The 14,225-nt window shown below is 35.2% G+C and overlaps 1 protein-coding gene across 6 annotated transcripts in view; it reads left to right on the top strand.

Annotated features, from left to right (window-relative positions):
• The window catches only part of ITPRID2 (ITPR interacting domain containing 2), a 96,402-nt gene that overhangs the window by 63,597 nt on the left and 18,580 nt on the right, over nucleotides 1-14,225 (top strand). For 4 of the 6 annotated variants that reach the window (XM_061433699.1, XM_061433741.1, XM_061433689.1 and 1 more), the window contains 6 exons: nucleotides 520-576; nucleotides 1,960-1,999; nucleotides 2,086-2,184; nucleotides 3,397-3,605; nucleotides 4,474-5,174; nucleotides 11,331-11,403. In XM_061433699.1, coding sequence (XP_061289683.1) covers nucleotides 520-576; nucleotides 1,960-1,999; nucleotides 2,086-2,184; nucleotides 3,397-3,605; nucleotides 4,474-5,174; nucleotides 11,331-11,403 — 1,179 coding nt within the window. The remainder of the gene's footprint in view (nucleotides 1-519; nucleotides 577-1,959; nucleotides 2,000-2,085; nucleotides 2,185-3,396; nucleotides 3,606-4,473; nucleotides 5,175-11,330; nucleotides 11,404-14,225) is intronic. The other 2 variants (XM_061433710.1, XM_061433731.1) reach the window with 1 other exon arrangement.

Here is a 14,225-nt window from a genome sequence, read left to right as displayed (position 1 = left end):
CATTTCTTTGCTTACATGAACTGAAATTGCCACACCTGAAATTTTACCACCTGTGCAAGGTGGAATTCTAAAGTTCAAAGTACAATAAGAATGTGCAGGTAGTGGCAAGGCATATAAAAACTATTTACAGTATCAGGAAAATCTAGCTTGAGCTCCCAACTTAATATAAGGGGGTAAAAGAAGTGACTGTACCGGAATCTGGTTTTCTGTGAAACTGTTGGGTAAGATGCATTATCTAATTCAACGTCTTAAAGGCTTATTGAGTATAAAGTAGCCAGTAGATTCTAGCTTCTAGCAATTTTACCTGGTTGCAAATGATGGTTTCCTTCACAATGAAGTGAAAACGTGTGTCTTCTTCCTGAAATTATAAGGAGAGTAACTTATGAGGACATTCATGTCTGAAATCCTTTACTCTGTCTTATATTTTGCTTGGTCAGTTTGTTTATATTAAAACAATGATTTTATATGGGGGTCAGGAAGAACAGATGACTGGGATGAATCTTCTGATGTTTCTTTCAGGTGTGCTTGTGAGAAATGGGGGAAGTTTTGAAGATGATTTGTCATTGGGAGCTGAAGGTATGTTTGGAAGAACTGTATTTTCATATAGTTTTAAAATAAAAAAAAACCAGAAAGTGACATGTTTTCAGGTTTATGACCCTCAGAGTTAAAGTTCTTAAAAGTGGCTCAGACACATTTTACAGAAACTTTTAGGTGTTAATCTAGTGAGAGCCTTTTGGAGACCTGTAGAAATGGCTCTGAAAAACCATTGTGAAATACTCAAAGGTTTTCATTGGACTTTAATGCTCTAAAGGAACTGTTTGGGGGCAAATAATGGTGATATAACTGAGGGAAGACTTGTCCCACAAAAGGAAGCTTAAATATTTATATGTGAGAAAATTGCAGTGAAACTTATTTTAGTGTGAGGTATAAAGCTGCAGCTTGTCTTTTTTTTTTTTTTTGCATTCAAGTGCCTGTCTTTCCTTCCTCTTTTTCCAGATTTTTAGAAGATTAAAGGAAAAGACAAATTAGAGTTACTAGAAGTTAATTAGAAATCATTATACTGATGTCTGTTCAAAGCTAAATTAGGATTTTAAAAGTGTATTGTGCTATGTTTAAATTTTCACAGATTATCTTTTCCTGTGGATTCATAATAAAGCTTTCCACAATGTAAACTTAAGAATTTTTTATTGTTTTATTGGTATTTTGAAATTATTCGTTGCTGTATAGCTAGGTTATTAATGAGTGCTTTTTATAAAAAAAGAATTAAGGATTTTATTAAATCTTTTTGAATTGTAAGTTGATGTATAGTGAATTTACCCACTGAATTTAATATTCTTGGTCTCTTGCTGTTTGAAGCCAATCTGTGTGATAGATTACTTATTAAGAGCCATCTAACACTGAAAACTCTATAGAATATGTGAATATGTTAGTTTTTATATTTCTGTTAATATCTTTTCCAGGAATAAACTCTATAAAATAAACTGTAAAGCTTAAACTTACTGCTCCCCAATCAGTATTAAAACGCATTTCCAATGTTATTGTAAATAGCACTTTTAATAACTACCTTAGTAGCCTCACAATATGGAATTTCTTTGTAAGACTTCATTTTTATTTTTTTTAAACAGTTCTTTTCAGAGAAAAATTGAGGGGAAGGTACAGAGGTTTCCCATATGGTTTCTGCCCTATATATGCATAGCTTCTTTGTTGTCAACATCCCCCTACTAGACTAGCACATTTGTTACAGTTGATGAACCTAGAATAAGGCAAATTAGCCACATTATTATTGCTAAATGTCTAATATACCAAACTCTTGTCCTGGCACATTAAATCTGTCATTAAAGATAATATACAGATAGGTAAGAAAAGAATCAGTGGCTAATTTGCTTTTTAAATGATTGTATCACAGTAGTTATTGTCTTGCTAATAGTTGTGCTTTCCACTTACTCTTTTTACCTTTAGCGAACCACCTTCATGAAATTGATGCTCAAATTGATAATTGGTATGTAGCTGTTTGTTTTTTTTTCCTTTCTAAACATTAGGAATATTTGTGGAGATAAAATTTATATAGTATACTTTTGTTTATAGCAGTAATATTTTGGCCAAAGAGAGAAGACTACAGTTTCATCAGAAGGGAAGAAGTATGAATTCCACTGGATCTGGGAAAAGTAGTGGGACAGTCTCAAGGTACCTTATTCTGAGTTTATACTGCAATTACATTGTGTTGTAGATGACCTAATCTGATCACTTTTTTAGCCTTGGATTTGGCTTGACAGTGTGAAGTCAAAAGGAATCCAGAGTGTTTCATAGATCAACATAACTGACAGAAGTGTCTTTTTTTTTTAATTAAGATTAAGTAAAAGTTAACAAATATGTTAATAATGTTGCTGGAATCCATAATGAGTATTTTGAGCCCTATGAGAGAGGAACTCCATAGTGGAATAATTTCTACTTCCAAAATTTTCCATTCTGCTAGAGTCTTGAGTTACTCTGATATAATTATCAGAATAAATCTTTGTAATTTAAAGCTTGATATTGAAACATAGATTTATCTTCATGTAAAACCAAATATCTTTAAAATATAAAAATAAGCAAATACGTATGCACAAACAAGCAGCTTATTGTCCAGATTATTGTTGTGAAATTTGAACATTTTCTCTGAAACAAATTGAAATTTCCTTCTGCTCACCTTCTGTCTCTAACATTCCTGGTTTCCCCAGTGAGTCTCAGCTTGGATTATCACCGGCATGAGAGATAAGGGTTACAAAGTGTTCAATTCCCAATAGAATTAGAGCAGGAATTAACCCCTGTGTTATCCAAACTCTCCTTACTTTACTCCTCCTGCTTCCTGGGTGCAAGTGGTTAGAAAAAAGTTGAAAGTAAGCTCCTCCCTCACCTTTCTGAGATCAGTTGTTACCTGTATTGCCTCTTCTAGGACAGCGAAAGATAGCAGAAAAACTCAAGTTCTGCAGAGTGTCCCTTGATACCAAAGTTGTACCAACTTCCTAGTCCATTTTCCACTTTCATTTTTTCTTTAATCTGTTTACTCTTTATTCTCCCTCATCTGTCCTCTAATTGTTTAGCTGCTTTACTGGACATCTCTTAAAATGACAAAAAAAATAAGGTGAGGAATCAGATAGTTTCTTTACTGAGGGTGTTATTGGTGTTCTTAGGGCTTAGCTCTTTTTCTCAAAACTAACAGCTTGAAAGAACAGACTCCTTTTAAGGGTTATTTATCGCATTTGGTGCATAATGTATAAAAATGTTGAAATAAATAATGGTTTAAAGAGTAGAAGGGGTATAGGATCTTTTCACAAGAAAGTAGGATGTGAATTCATTTATAATGTGATGTGGACTATAAACTTACTTTACATCTTGATTTCTTTTTTTCTTTTTTAGTGTTTCAGAATTGTTGGAACTTTATGAGGAAGACCCTGAAGAAATCCTCTATAATCTTGGATTTGGACGAGATGAACCAGATATTGCTTCCAAAATTCCTTCCAGATTTTTTAATTCATCATCATTTGCCAGAGGAATAGATATTAAAGTATTTCTGAGTGCACAGATGCAACGGATGGAAGTAGAAAATCCAAATTACGCTTTAACAAGTAAGGTTTTTAAATGTTAGCATATTATTTTAAAAATTTTTTCATCTACACAGCAAGATGGTCTTGTTTTTAAGACCTTACTAATTTCTAAGAATAATTGTGGAAATTTAATTATTGAGGTTAGTACAAAAGCTGTTTGCTTATTCTAAATTTTTATTATTCTATTTATAGAAGTTAATTTACCTATCCTCCCACCCCATTCTCCACTTAAGTGTTACATTGGAGAATGTAACTTACCTGTGGAACCTTACACATATCTCCAGATTGCTTTTGTTCCAAAAGAAAATAAATAAAGGAGAGGCCTTTTACTATTAGTTGAGGTCAGTCACTTTCAGATGCTTTTCCTATAAATCTATAAAAGTATGGCTAATTTGATGATTTTTCATGTTAAATCTTCTGCTTATTTATTTATTTTTTTCTATTGACCAGACATTCCCAACAGTGGGAAACTCGGTGGTCCTTGGATTAGTTTTAAGAGATCTGTAAATCCAAGCCCCCTCCCATTAGGTATAAAATATATGCTTATATATACTTAACATTTGGAAGAGTTCAATAGCAGCTATAGATCAATAGCAGTCCTGTCTATTTTATTCCGTGTTGTCGTTATGCTTTGTCCTTCCTTGTGATTTTTTAAAACATAAATTCTAGTACTTAAGAGTGAAAAGTCTTTCTCCCTCTCCACAGTAAATAGAGAGGTTTTAAGTGTTAGATAAAGAAAAGAATCTGGTTTCATAATCTTTGTGATCTAAGTAGTTCAGTTATTGAAATTCTGAACCATAATAATGGTTTAATTAATAATAGGTGTATATATACACATATAAACATAAATATATATATATATAATTTATTTATTTTTTTACTTTTGTAGGCCGTTTTCGTCAAATTGAAGTGCTTACTACTGTGGCCAACGCATTTTCTTCTTTATATTCCCAAGTCTCTGGGACTCCCCTGCAGAGAATTGGAAGTATGTCCTCAGTGACCTCTAACAAGGAGACAGACTCACCTCCACCTCTAACCCGGAGTAACACTGCAAATCGATTAATGAAAACACTATCGAAACTAAACTTATGTATTGAAAAAACAGAGAAAGGAGAAGGCAGTACTCCTTCCCTGGCAGTTGACAAAGGAAAGATGGTAAACATTTCAGTGATGGAAGAAAGTGGCAATAAAAACGATCAGAAGTCTCAGAAAGTTGTGAAGAAGAAAGAGTCGTCTTCTGTGTTGGCTACAGTTAAAGAAGAAGTGTCAGGCAGTTCAGCAGCTCTTGTGGAGAATTCTGACATTGATGGACTTTCTGATGAAGCAAATAGTAATTTTAACCATGAAGCTGAAAGTGGACAAAGTCAAGAAACTCAAAGTCATGAGAATAAACTGGATGAGGAATCTGGTATTCTAGAAACTGATTTAGGTGGTGATTTCAACATGTCCAGTCATAGTGAGCTGGAAAATAGCGGGGAGCTGAAAAATGTCCCTTTGTGCACACCTGAAAAAGAGCCATGTGCACCACTCATGATCCCATCCATAAGAAATATAATGGCACAGCAGAAGGACTCCTTTGAAATGGAAGAGGTAGGTGGAAAACTACTGAGGACTGTTTCAACCAGTGAGTTAGGGAAAACAGTGCCCCCAAATGTCTTTAAAATGAAAGTTGGTGAATGGATGTATACTAGAAAAAATCTTGATTTTGACTTTTCAGGTTTTTTGTTTCACAGACCAAGATGTCACTGGACTGTGTGGTGTCAGTATAATAGCTCCTCTGGATCTTCTGTCACCATTGTTTTTCTTTCTCAGTTTTAACAGTTTGATGCTGTGAGAATGCCCTGAGAGAGTATATTCAAACTCAGATCAATGTTGCATAGTAGTTAGAGATAACAGGCTTTGAAGTCAGATGGGTTTGAGTTCTGTTTGGGCCACTGAATTGCTGTGTGCCTTTGGGCAAGCTTTTCTGAATGTTATCTCAGTGGAAGGGTAAGTGTGAAGATTTTGAGGTTAGGTCTGGGTATGGGACTAGAAAGAACATGAAGCTATAGGAAACCTTGAGGAAGAAGGTTTGAAAGAATTTCTGCAGCCCGGGAAGACCACCAGTGAGTGTTTGGTTACTTTTTTTTAAACGTGATATTCTTTGTTGGTGGTGGTGTTCAGTCGCTAAGTCGTGTCAGACTCTGGGACACCATGGACTGTAGCCTGCCAGGCTCCCTGGTCTTCTACTGTCTCCCAGAGTTTGCTCAAATTTATATCCATTGAGCTGGAGCCAGTGGTGCTGTCTAGCCATCTGATCCTCTGTCACCCCTTTCTCCTTTTGCCTTCAGTCTTTCACAGCATCAGTGACTTTTCCAATGAGTCTGCTCTTCCCATCAGATGGCCAAAGCATTGGAGCTTCAGCTTCAGCAAAACAGTCCTTCCAGTGAATATTCAGGGTTGATTTTCTTTAGGATTGACTGACTTTCTTACTAGTTTACATAAATTTCAAATTGGACGATTTGTGGCTATAAATTGTACAGTGTGTAATTTTTCTTTTTAAATTTTATTACAGAATAGTGATAGTTCACAGCTGTTTTAGAATCGCTTGCCATTGTTTTAGGGAACTAGGAAGCGATAATTGATTCTGCCCATAAAATGTCCTCTTAGGTGAGTGTGTATCCCTCATTCAGTTAAGACTTTTCATTTATTGCAAAATTCCAGTTGTTCATATCTTTTTTGTGGTCTTTGAATGCATCTTTTAGTACTTTAATTCCAACTAAAAAGGAGGCAAGAGCAGGCCTTTGAAATATGTTACATTTTTTGGTAAGCTGCTTTATTTCTCATTATAATGAATTCAGAAGATGACAACTTTAATAGAACCTTTTTGTTCCATTTTGTTGTTGAGTTGCTCTTTTGTCTTTGTTTTGGTCTAAACTTGTCCTAGCATTCATAAAGTGTACCTTCTTGCCTTCCTTTAGGGCCCCTCTTCTATGACAGTCAAATAGAGTGCAAATACTTGTTGGTTACTTGTAGACCTGATTTAGTGACTCAGATGAAAAAACACTCTTACATGTTGCTTTTTAATTTCTAGAATTCTTGAGTTCTAAGCCAAAGTTTTGTTACTGACACCATACACAAAAGTTCTTTACAATGTTTATTAAGTGCTAGATAGATGTACTTTGGTGGCAAGTGAACATTAAAACTGGGTTGTTTTTTTATGGGCAGGGTTTGTTTTTTTTTTTTTTTTTTGCTCCCTCTGCTGGCAAGAGCAGTTACTGAAGAAAGTAACTTGACATGGAAGTGTATTTTTTTGAAGTCCAAGATTACAGGCATGGATGGTTTAAGAATAACTGAAGATTTCTGTTTTCCAAAAATAATACATAGTCAACCATAGCTATGTTGTAAATACAGGGAATTTTAAGGATAATCCTTATTCTTCAGATATGTTTCAAATATGGATAAAAACCTCTTAGAATTGTGTTTTTAATCCCTTTGGGAACTGTAAAGAAAGCTTGTAGAACAATGGATAAAGAAAGGAAATAGTGTGTTTCTTTAATTTCCTTTTCTCCCAAGCTTGTTGAATCATACCAACAAATGAAGAGAACAATCTTATTAAAGCAAACTTTTAGATCCTATTCAAAGTAGGTTGTTACTTTTTTCTTTTGCACTCTTTTCCCTTGAGGCTTGATTCCTATTGGGAACTTTCTTCCTTTTGTAAAAACAGAGAATAAATATAAGCTAGAGCACACACACTGTCTCTCAGTAAGCCAGTTTTCAGGTTCCTTGAATGCCAACTGCTCTAGGTAACTAGGTGGGAGAAAAAATTGCAGACGTGGCTCTGTGTATGAAGCTGCGTGGTCCCCCTGAGGCAGAAGGTAAGATCTGACAGTCATCAGGAACAGAGAGAACTATTTAAATGTAAAAAGAGTTAAATAGATGACAAGACTGAGCCAGGCCTTGGAGAGTGAAAATGACTATCTCTTAAGATAAAAAAAAAAGGGTCAGACACTTTTCAATTAAAAATCAATTTTCCTTGTAAAAACTATCTTGCAGGCTAGTTTCATTGTATCTGAAAGTTTTAAAGACCTACTCTTGAGTTTTCTAATTCTTAATGACTTGCTTGGATTATTCTTGTGTTCTTGAAATAATTTATTTCGAATAGATACATCATGGTAACTGTCTAGAGCCACAGATTAGTAGTATGAATGATTCACAGTTAAACCAGAATGATTTTACATTATAAGCAATTGTTCATCTTTTAGGTGTAAAGGAAAAATTTCTTATACTTTGAACGTTAAAGGAAGGAGAGTTTTTACCTATGTATTTCTGTAAATAAGTTACCTTGTGTCTCTATAAATAAGTTTATATTTAAATTAAGATACCATCAGCTGCATATGCAATTTTTTAACCTACTGATGCTTTAGTAAATGTTTCTAATCCTGTCTTCACACTGATTACTGATTTAACTTATGTACTTCATTACCTATTTTTAGCCGTTAAATTTCAGGATTCTTATTACATTTACTGGCCTGAGTTAAAGAAATCCCAAACCAGTCAAATACCTGACAGTTAACTTGTTCCATTGGTCTTTCAGAATAAGACTTGAATTTGGGTCTTTGTACAAACCTACTCCTTTTGATTATGCCATACAATTTGTACAGTCCGACGGTTAATAGGGTCAGACACTGGCAAGAACTCAAGTCATGCAATGCACAGCATCATGCCACTTCTTTGGAAAAATAATGCTTTCCTTTGAATTTTTTGAGGCATCATTAAAAATTAGGATTGTGATTTTTGAAGCTTCAGTTTTGTTTTTTGCTATACTAAGTTGGTTTTTGTTTTTTTGCCTGCTAAGGCACTGTAATCATGTCCAGCTCTGTGTAACCCTATGGACTGTAGTCCGCCAGGCTCCTCTGTCCATGGGCTTCTTCTGGCAAGAATTCTGGGGTGGGTTGCTGTGCGCTCCTCCAGGGGATCTTCCTGACCTAGGGGTTGAACCCATGTCCCTTATGTCTCCTGCATTGGCAGGCAGGTTCTTTACCGTTAGCGCCACCTGGGAAGACCTTTTTGCTGTATACGTTTTTTTAAATCTTAGAGGAAGGGTTGAGTTAGAACATTCTGTGTGTTTGCTGCTCTATAAAACATAGTACAACAGTATTGTGCCTAAGAAGATGTATTTTAGTCAAGATAAATGTGACAGGTTTTGAAAAACCAAACTAGGTATCTGCGTGGTAGCAGGACATTGATTCAAAAAGAAATCTTTGTTTGATTAAAACATTTTTAAAATGTCGTAACTCAAATGTGTGGATTATTCTAAAGCTGTTTTCCTATAGCTTTAAATGCCAAAACACTGAGACCCAGTGATTTTTATCATTTTGAGTGTTTTTTTTAAATTTTTATTATGAGAAGCTTCAAACTTACCCAGAGATTAAATAGTAGAGGGAACACCCATTACCCATCACTTAATTCAGTTACCAATATTTAGCTGTAGTTGATAAAAGATCAACTTATAGCAAAGGACCAGAATTTCACTAAGGATTTAAAACCATGGAATAGGAAAAATCTTGCCAAATAAATCTTAAGATCTGTGTTTGGATTATAATTTTCTGTGGGGCACCCCATCTTGAATTTGAATGCTTTCCTCTGCACTTCTATAACTATTGCTGCTGCTGCTGCTAAGTCGCTTCAGTCGTGTCCAACTCTGTGTGACCCCATAGGCTATAACTAATAATGAAACATAATGAGCTGTGAAATTCAACCATTATCGCTAGCAAGTCTTTTTCTGTCTTCCAAGTGATTGATGATTTTAAGTAAGTGGGAGGAAGGATCCTAACTTTAGTGGCTTTATTAGTAAAATATGATACTGTCAGCTCATTTTTAAGGGCCCTGTTCTTTTTTTTTGTTGTTAATTATGGAATTTGTAGTGGAGGGAGAGGGAGTTTTTTGTTTTTTGGGTTTTTTTTGACAGTGGAATAGCATCTTGAAGGATAGTTCACTGAGGATACATATACATTAAAGTCATGTTATCTTGTGACTAAATTTATAAATCTGAAGAATAGAATAGGGAATTCCTATGGCATAGTGGTAAAGAATCTGCTTGCAATGCAAGAGACACAGTTTGATCTCTGGGTCGGAAAGACCTCCTGGAGAAGGAAATGGCTACCCACTCTAGTATTTTTGCCTGGACAGTTTCATGGACAGAGGAGCCTGGAGGGCTACAGTCCATGTGGTTGCAAAGAGTTGAACATGACTGAGCACACACACGAAGAATAGAATATGTGATAATTCTGCATTTAAAAACGAGAGATCATAATCTTTTGCCTAAGCTGAGATTCTTAAAATAAAATTAAGGAGACATTTTGGTTTCTGTTATACTTTTTCAGTCTGTTTGATATTTGGTTTTACAGAAAACTCTTTGAAGTAGGCTAGGCCTGAATAGAGGCTAATAATAGACCTTCTGTTGACTATAAAAAGAAAATGTATTTTGTTTCTTTGCACACAAAACAATGGTTTTCCTGTTGAACTTATGTCTGCTGCTTTGAAGAGTATAATTTTTTGATAATAACAAAGAATAGTAGAAACTGTTTTATATGTAATTTATAGGTGATGGTTTTGAATGACCAGTATGCTTCAGTTTTCAAAAGATAGACAAACATGGATTCATGTTCAACTATGTAGCTGCTGCTACTGCTAAGAACAAAGCACAGATCAGAGCAGTTTTAAAACTGGATAATAAGATCTTTAACCTTTTAAGTTTTTCATGTTGGCTTTTCTACTCTCATTCCTATGGAATATTTCTTACTCTGGAATGGGATTCATAGCTCAAAAACAGGGTTCTATCTAAAACTTGTTTGCTATTTACTTTCCAGTTTGTTCAAGGCCAAAAGCCCAAACGTTTGGCGGGTTTTCCCACTTTACTAGGATGTTATTTAGTATTTTAAGTACAAATCATTTCAGAGTAAACGGTTGGGCATTAGTATTATACTCCCGCAAGTATTTAATTTTAGGATAGAGTTAAGTTGTTAGGATAGATAGAATATTGGAGGAGTGGGTATGATGAGTAAAGAATCAGGCAGTTCCTAAATTATGTAGTTGTTCAGGTAGGAAAACAAAAAGACAGCATAAAAGGACAGCTTCTGTGGGTTTGGTATCTATTTGAACGTAATTTTCATGGAGAATTTATGGCTAAGATCTTTCACATTTTAATCCTGTAATGAAACCTGCTTGTCCACATACAACTTCCAAGTTATGTCTTGAAAGAACATTTATGTCAAGACAAAGCCATCTTACACATGAGTGGTTATGTGAAACCTGAAAATTTGTGGACTTTTATAAGATTTTGCAATGGGAGCATGATGTGCTGGTTTTCAAGATGCAAGACTTGTAATCGCCTTAAGTGATTGCAGTGAGTGTACTAGTGTTTCTCTGGGATTGACCTTACACTTCTAAGTTTAACATTTAGAGAAGAACTTTTTCTTATGGCTCTGTTTTTCATTTAATAGCAACTTATTTTTAATGAAGTATTATACTTTACGCATGTAGTTAGTTTTCTTTGTTAGCTAGAAAGTCCTGTTGTTAACTGAAAAATAGATCATAAAATTGAGATGTGGGACATTATAACAATTTTGAGATAGGTTGCACTTTTTAAATATATAAAGCATTGGTACCTTCTTAGTTAGATTGGTTGTTAGTAAATGATTATTAAGAAGTATTCTTCTTTGCCACCGATTCTTCAAGTTTTAACTACCTAAAACTCTTCTGTAGGTCCAAAGTACAGAGGGAGAAGCTCCTCATGTTCCAACCACTTACCAGCTAGGTCTTAACAAGTCAAAAAGAGGTAAGTAAGCCTGTACTCACTGGTATCTGAGCACATTACCGAAATGTCTTTGGGTGATGTGGAAAAGGGGTTTTTTCATCGGTCAGTGTTTGCAGTGCTTATAAATATAAAAAGAAGATGAAGAACACAGGTGTGCATGCTTCATTATGGTTTGATTGTAGAATCTTTGGTATCTTCCTGAAGACTTTTGTGCCCATAAAGTAATTTTAATTCACTTATCTTGTAATGACCTCCTTGCACAGTTATGTGTATTCTAAATAATGTTTTAGTTCTGCACAAGGGCTAGATGGGAAGTGGTAGAGCAACAAAGTCAGGCCTGCTTTTTACATGCTTATGTTTGAGATGTAGACTTGTATTAGCCACCTCTGGGTTTTCATTACTTAAATCTAGCTCCTAGGTATAATACATGAATGTGCCTCTGGCAGAAAACATCAGTTTCTCAGCGATAGTTAAAGCTAGTTAAATTCAAACTAGATCAAAGGTGAGTTGCTGTAGGTACTGTTCTTCTCTTGAGTTATTAATTATTGACCAAAGACCCTTTGAATCAATTTCTTTCACTTTTAACTTGCAACAAGAAAAACATGTCTGATCATCTTCAAAGTTGTAAAGCTTTGGAGATTTAGGGAGAAAGGAAAGGAGAAGAGAAGTTAAATGACCACTGAAGGTAGGAGTATTTATTTTTAAAACTTCACACATGCTGAACCACCCTGTTTTTTTGTGTTTTTTTTTTAAAGCAAGATTCATATGTGTGTTCCTAGAATAGGAAATTACATGTTCTCTTCTGATCTCTGGAGTGACTCCATATGAAACAATCTGCATATAAATTTTCTTTTTCTATTGCAGTACAGTACTGACAAACAAGATCCCCACTCTCCCTAGGGTACCACAGTTCTGCTCAGACACAAAATGAACTTTACTGCTTAATTTTTTTCCCTTTGTGAGCCCATAAATATATGTGTTCCTGAGCTGTAAGGCAGAGTTCATAGCCATCCAGGAATCTTTGCTTTAGATAGGTAAAGGGATGCATTGGATAAAGCAGCTTGCCCTGTGTCAAAAGGGGGATGAAAACAGTATAATTACCTTAAGATCCTTGAGGAGTAAGCTTCCTGTAGTGGGAAAGATGGAATGTGGTTTGTATTCACATCTGAGTTTCTTCCTCTTGTCTTCTGTAGGAGCTCTTATTTCTGGTGCCATAACTAAAAATGGTAACTCTTTTTTGAATCACATCTGTGTAAATTAACAGTAAAATAGTTTTGTGTATATGCATGAAAGAGGGAGAAAGAACAATAGTGTGTTTTAGTCATTTTTTTTAAAGTAGCCTTCCAAATTTTGATGTGATATGCAAGTATGTTAATCCTAGTGGCAGAATTTGAATCACTGGTAATATATTCATCTCACAAGTTTAGTAAAAATGCACACAGCGCATGTATAAAAATGCTTCCCACTTTGGTAATAGAATTTCTGAAGCTACAGTAATCTAAATCTCAGATGCAGTCCCAGGATTTACAATAGAGGTTTAGTGACGCAACTCATGTCACAAGTTAACATTCAGTAGGCATGTTAAGAACAGTCCAATAGTGTCCTTACTGCCAAAGATGTTCAATATTTTCTTTGGCCTAGCAGGGTATGCAGGTGCACTGTTTCTCTGTGATGCTGGATAAATAGAATTGGCACCTTTTGTTTTGTTCTCACTGTAATGTTTGCTTTAACTTCCTACTTTTTAATTAGAAATAATGTCTTACCTCTTCAGTTAGGACACAAGTCTGTTTCTTTTTAATTCTGCCTTTTTCTTTGGTAAACTCTGCTTTTTGTGAAACTGAAATGTCTGACTGAAGAGTCTCAATCGTGATTTATAGTTTACAAAAACGGTTTCACCTACATTCTACTTAGTTTCTGAAGTAACACGGTAAGGTAGGAGAACTATTGTCTCATTTTCTGAGGAGAGGAGTTACTGCTTACGATGATAAAGCCAGGACTTGACCCAGGTCTCCTTGTTCTTTCCACTGCCTGACATCTGCTCTGAAGCCTAAGCAGTCCACACTTGACCTGGTGTGTGTGTGAATTCAGACTGGGCTGACTGCGGAGGAGGCGCTTGGCACGGGCGGTGCTGCACGGTGGCCAAGACGACTCAGGGGAGAGAACCGGAGGGAAGCTGGTCAGGGCTTCCTGGGCTCTTTGGCAGCTGCCCTTTGCCCAAGCAGATTGGGCAGTTTCACCTCTAAATCCTCTAAGCAACTGTTGAAGTCTGTTGTTGCTTTATGGAGATAACTTTATGGAGATTGATTAATTCAGCAAATACGTTTTTATTGTTGGCTTGCTCTAGTTACTTGGGATACAAACAGGAATAAATAAGGTTCCTGTTCTCAGAATACTGACAATCTAGTTTTTCTTTTTAAAAAGGTATGCAAACATACAATTATGGTGATGACTCCTGTGGCATGTTAATCATTTTCTCGGATAATGTACTGCATAATTAGTACCTGTAGTAACAGCTTACTCTAATTCAGTTTCACAATTATTACAATTTACCTAAACTTATCAAGATATGGATCAGTTCCTTATATTATACAATTTTTTTGACTTCAAAACATTACAGAATTATTTTACATTTTTAATGGGAAAAATATTATTCCATTTCATGTTGCTCCAGGTTGAACCTAAGGTAATTAGAATATTTTTCAAAGTCAGGCAACCAATAATTAATTTTGGATTTTATTCAAACATATTATGGAGTACTTCCTGTCATTCAAATCTTAAATGAATGTGGACTTGGTAAACACAGAGTATTTAGCCTATTGCTTCTGCAGAACTTGACTGTGTCA

This window comes from Bos javanicus, chromosome 2 (genome assembly GCF_032452875.1).
Source record: "Bos javanicus breed banteng chromosome 2, ARS-OSU_banteng_1.0, whole genome shotgun sequence".
Lineage (NCBI taxonomy): Eukaryota > Metazoa > Chordata > Mammalia > Artiodactyla > Bovidae > Bos > Bos javanicus.
This window is presented reverse-complemented; position numbering and strand designations above follow the sequence as displayed.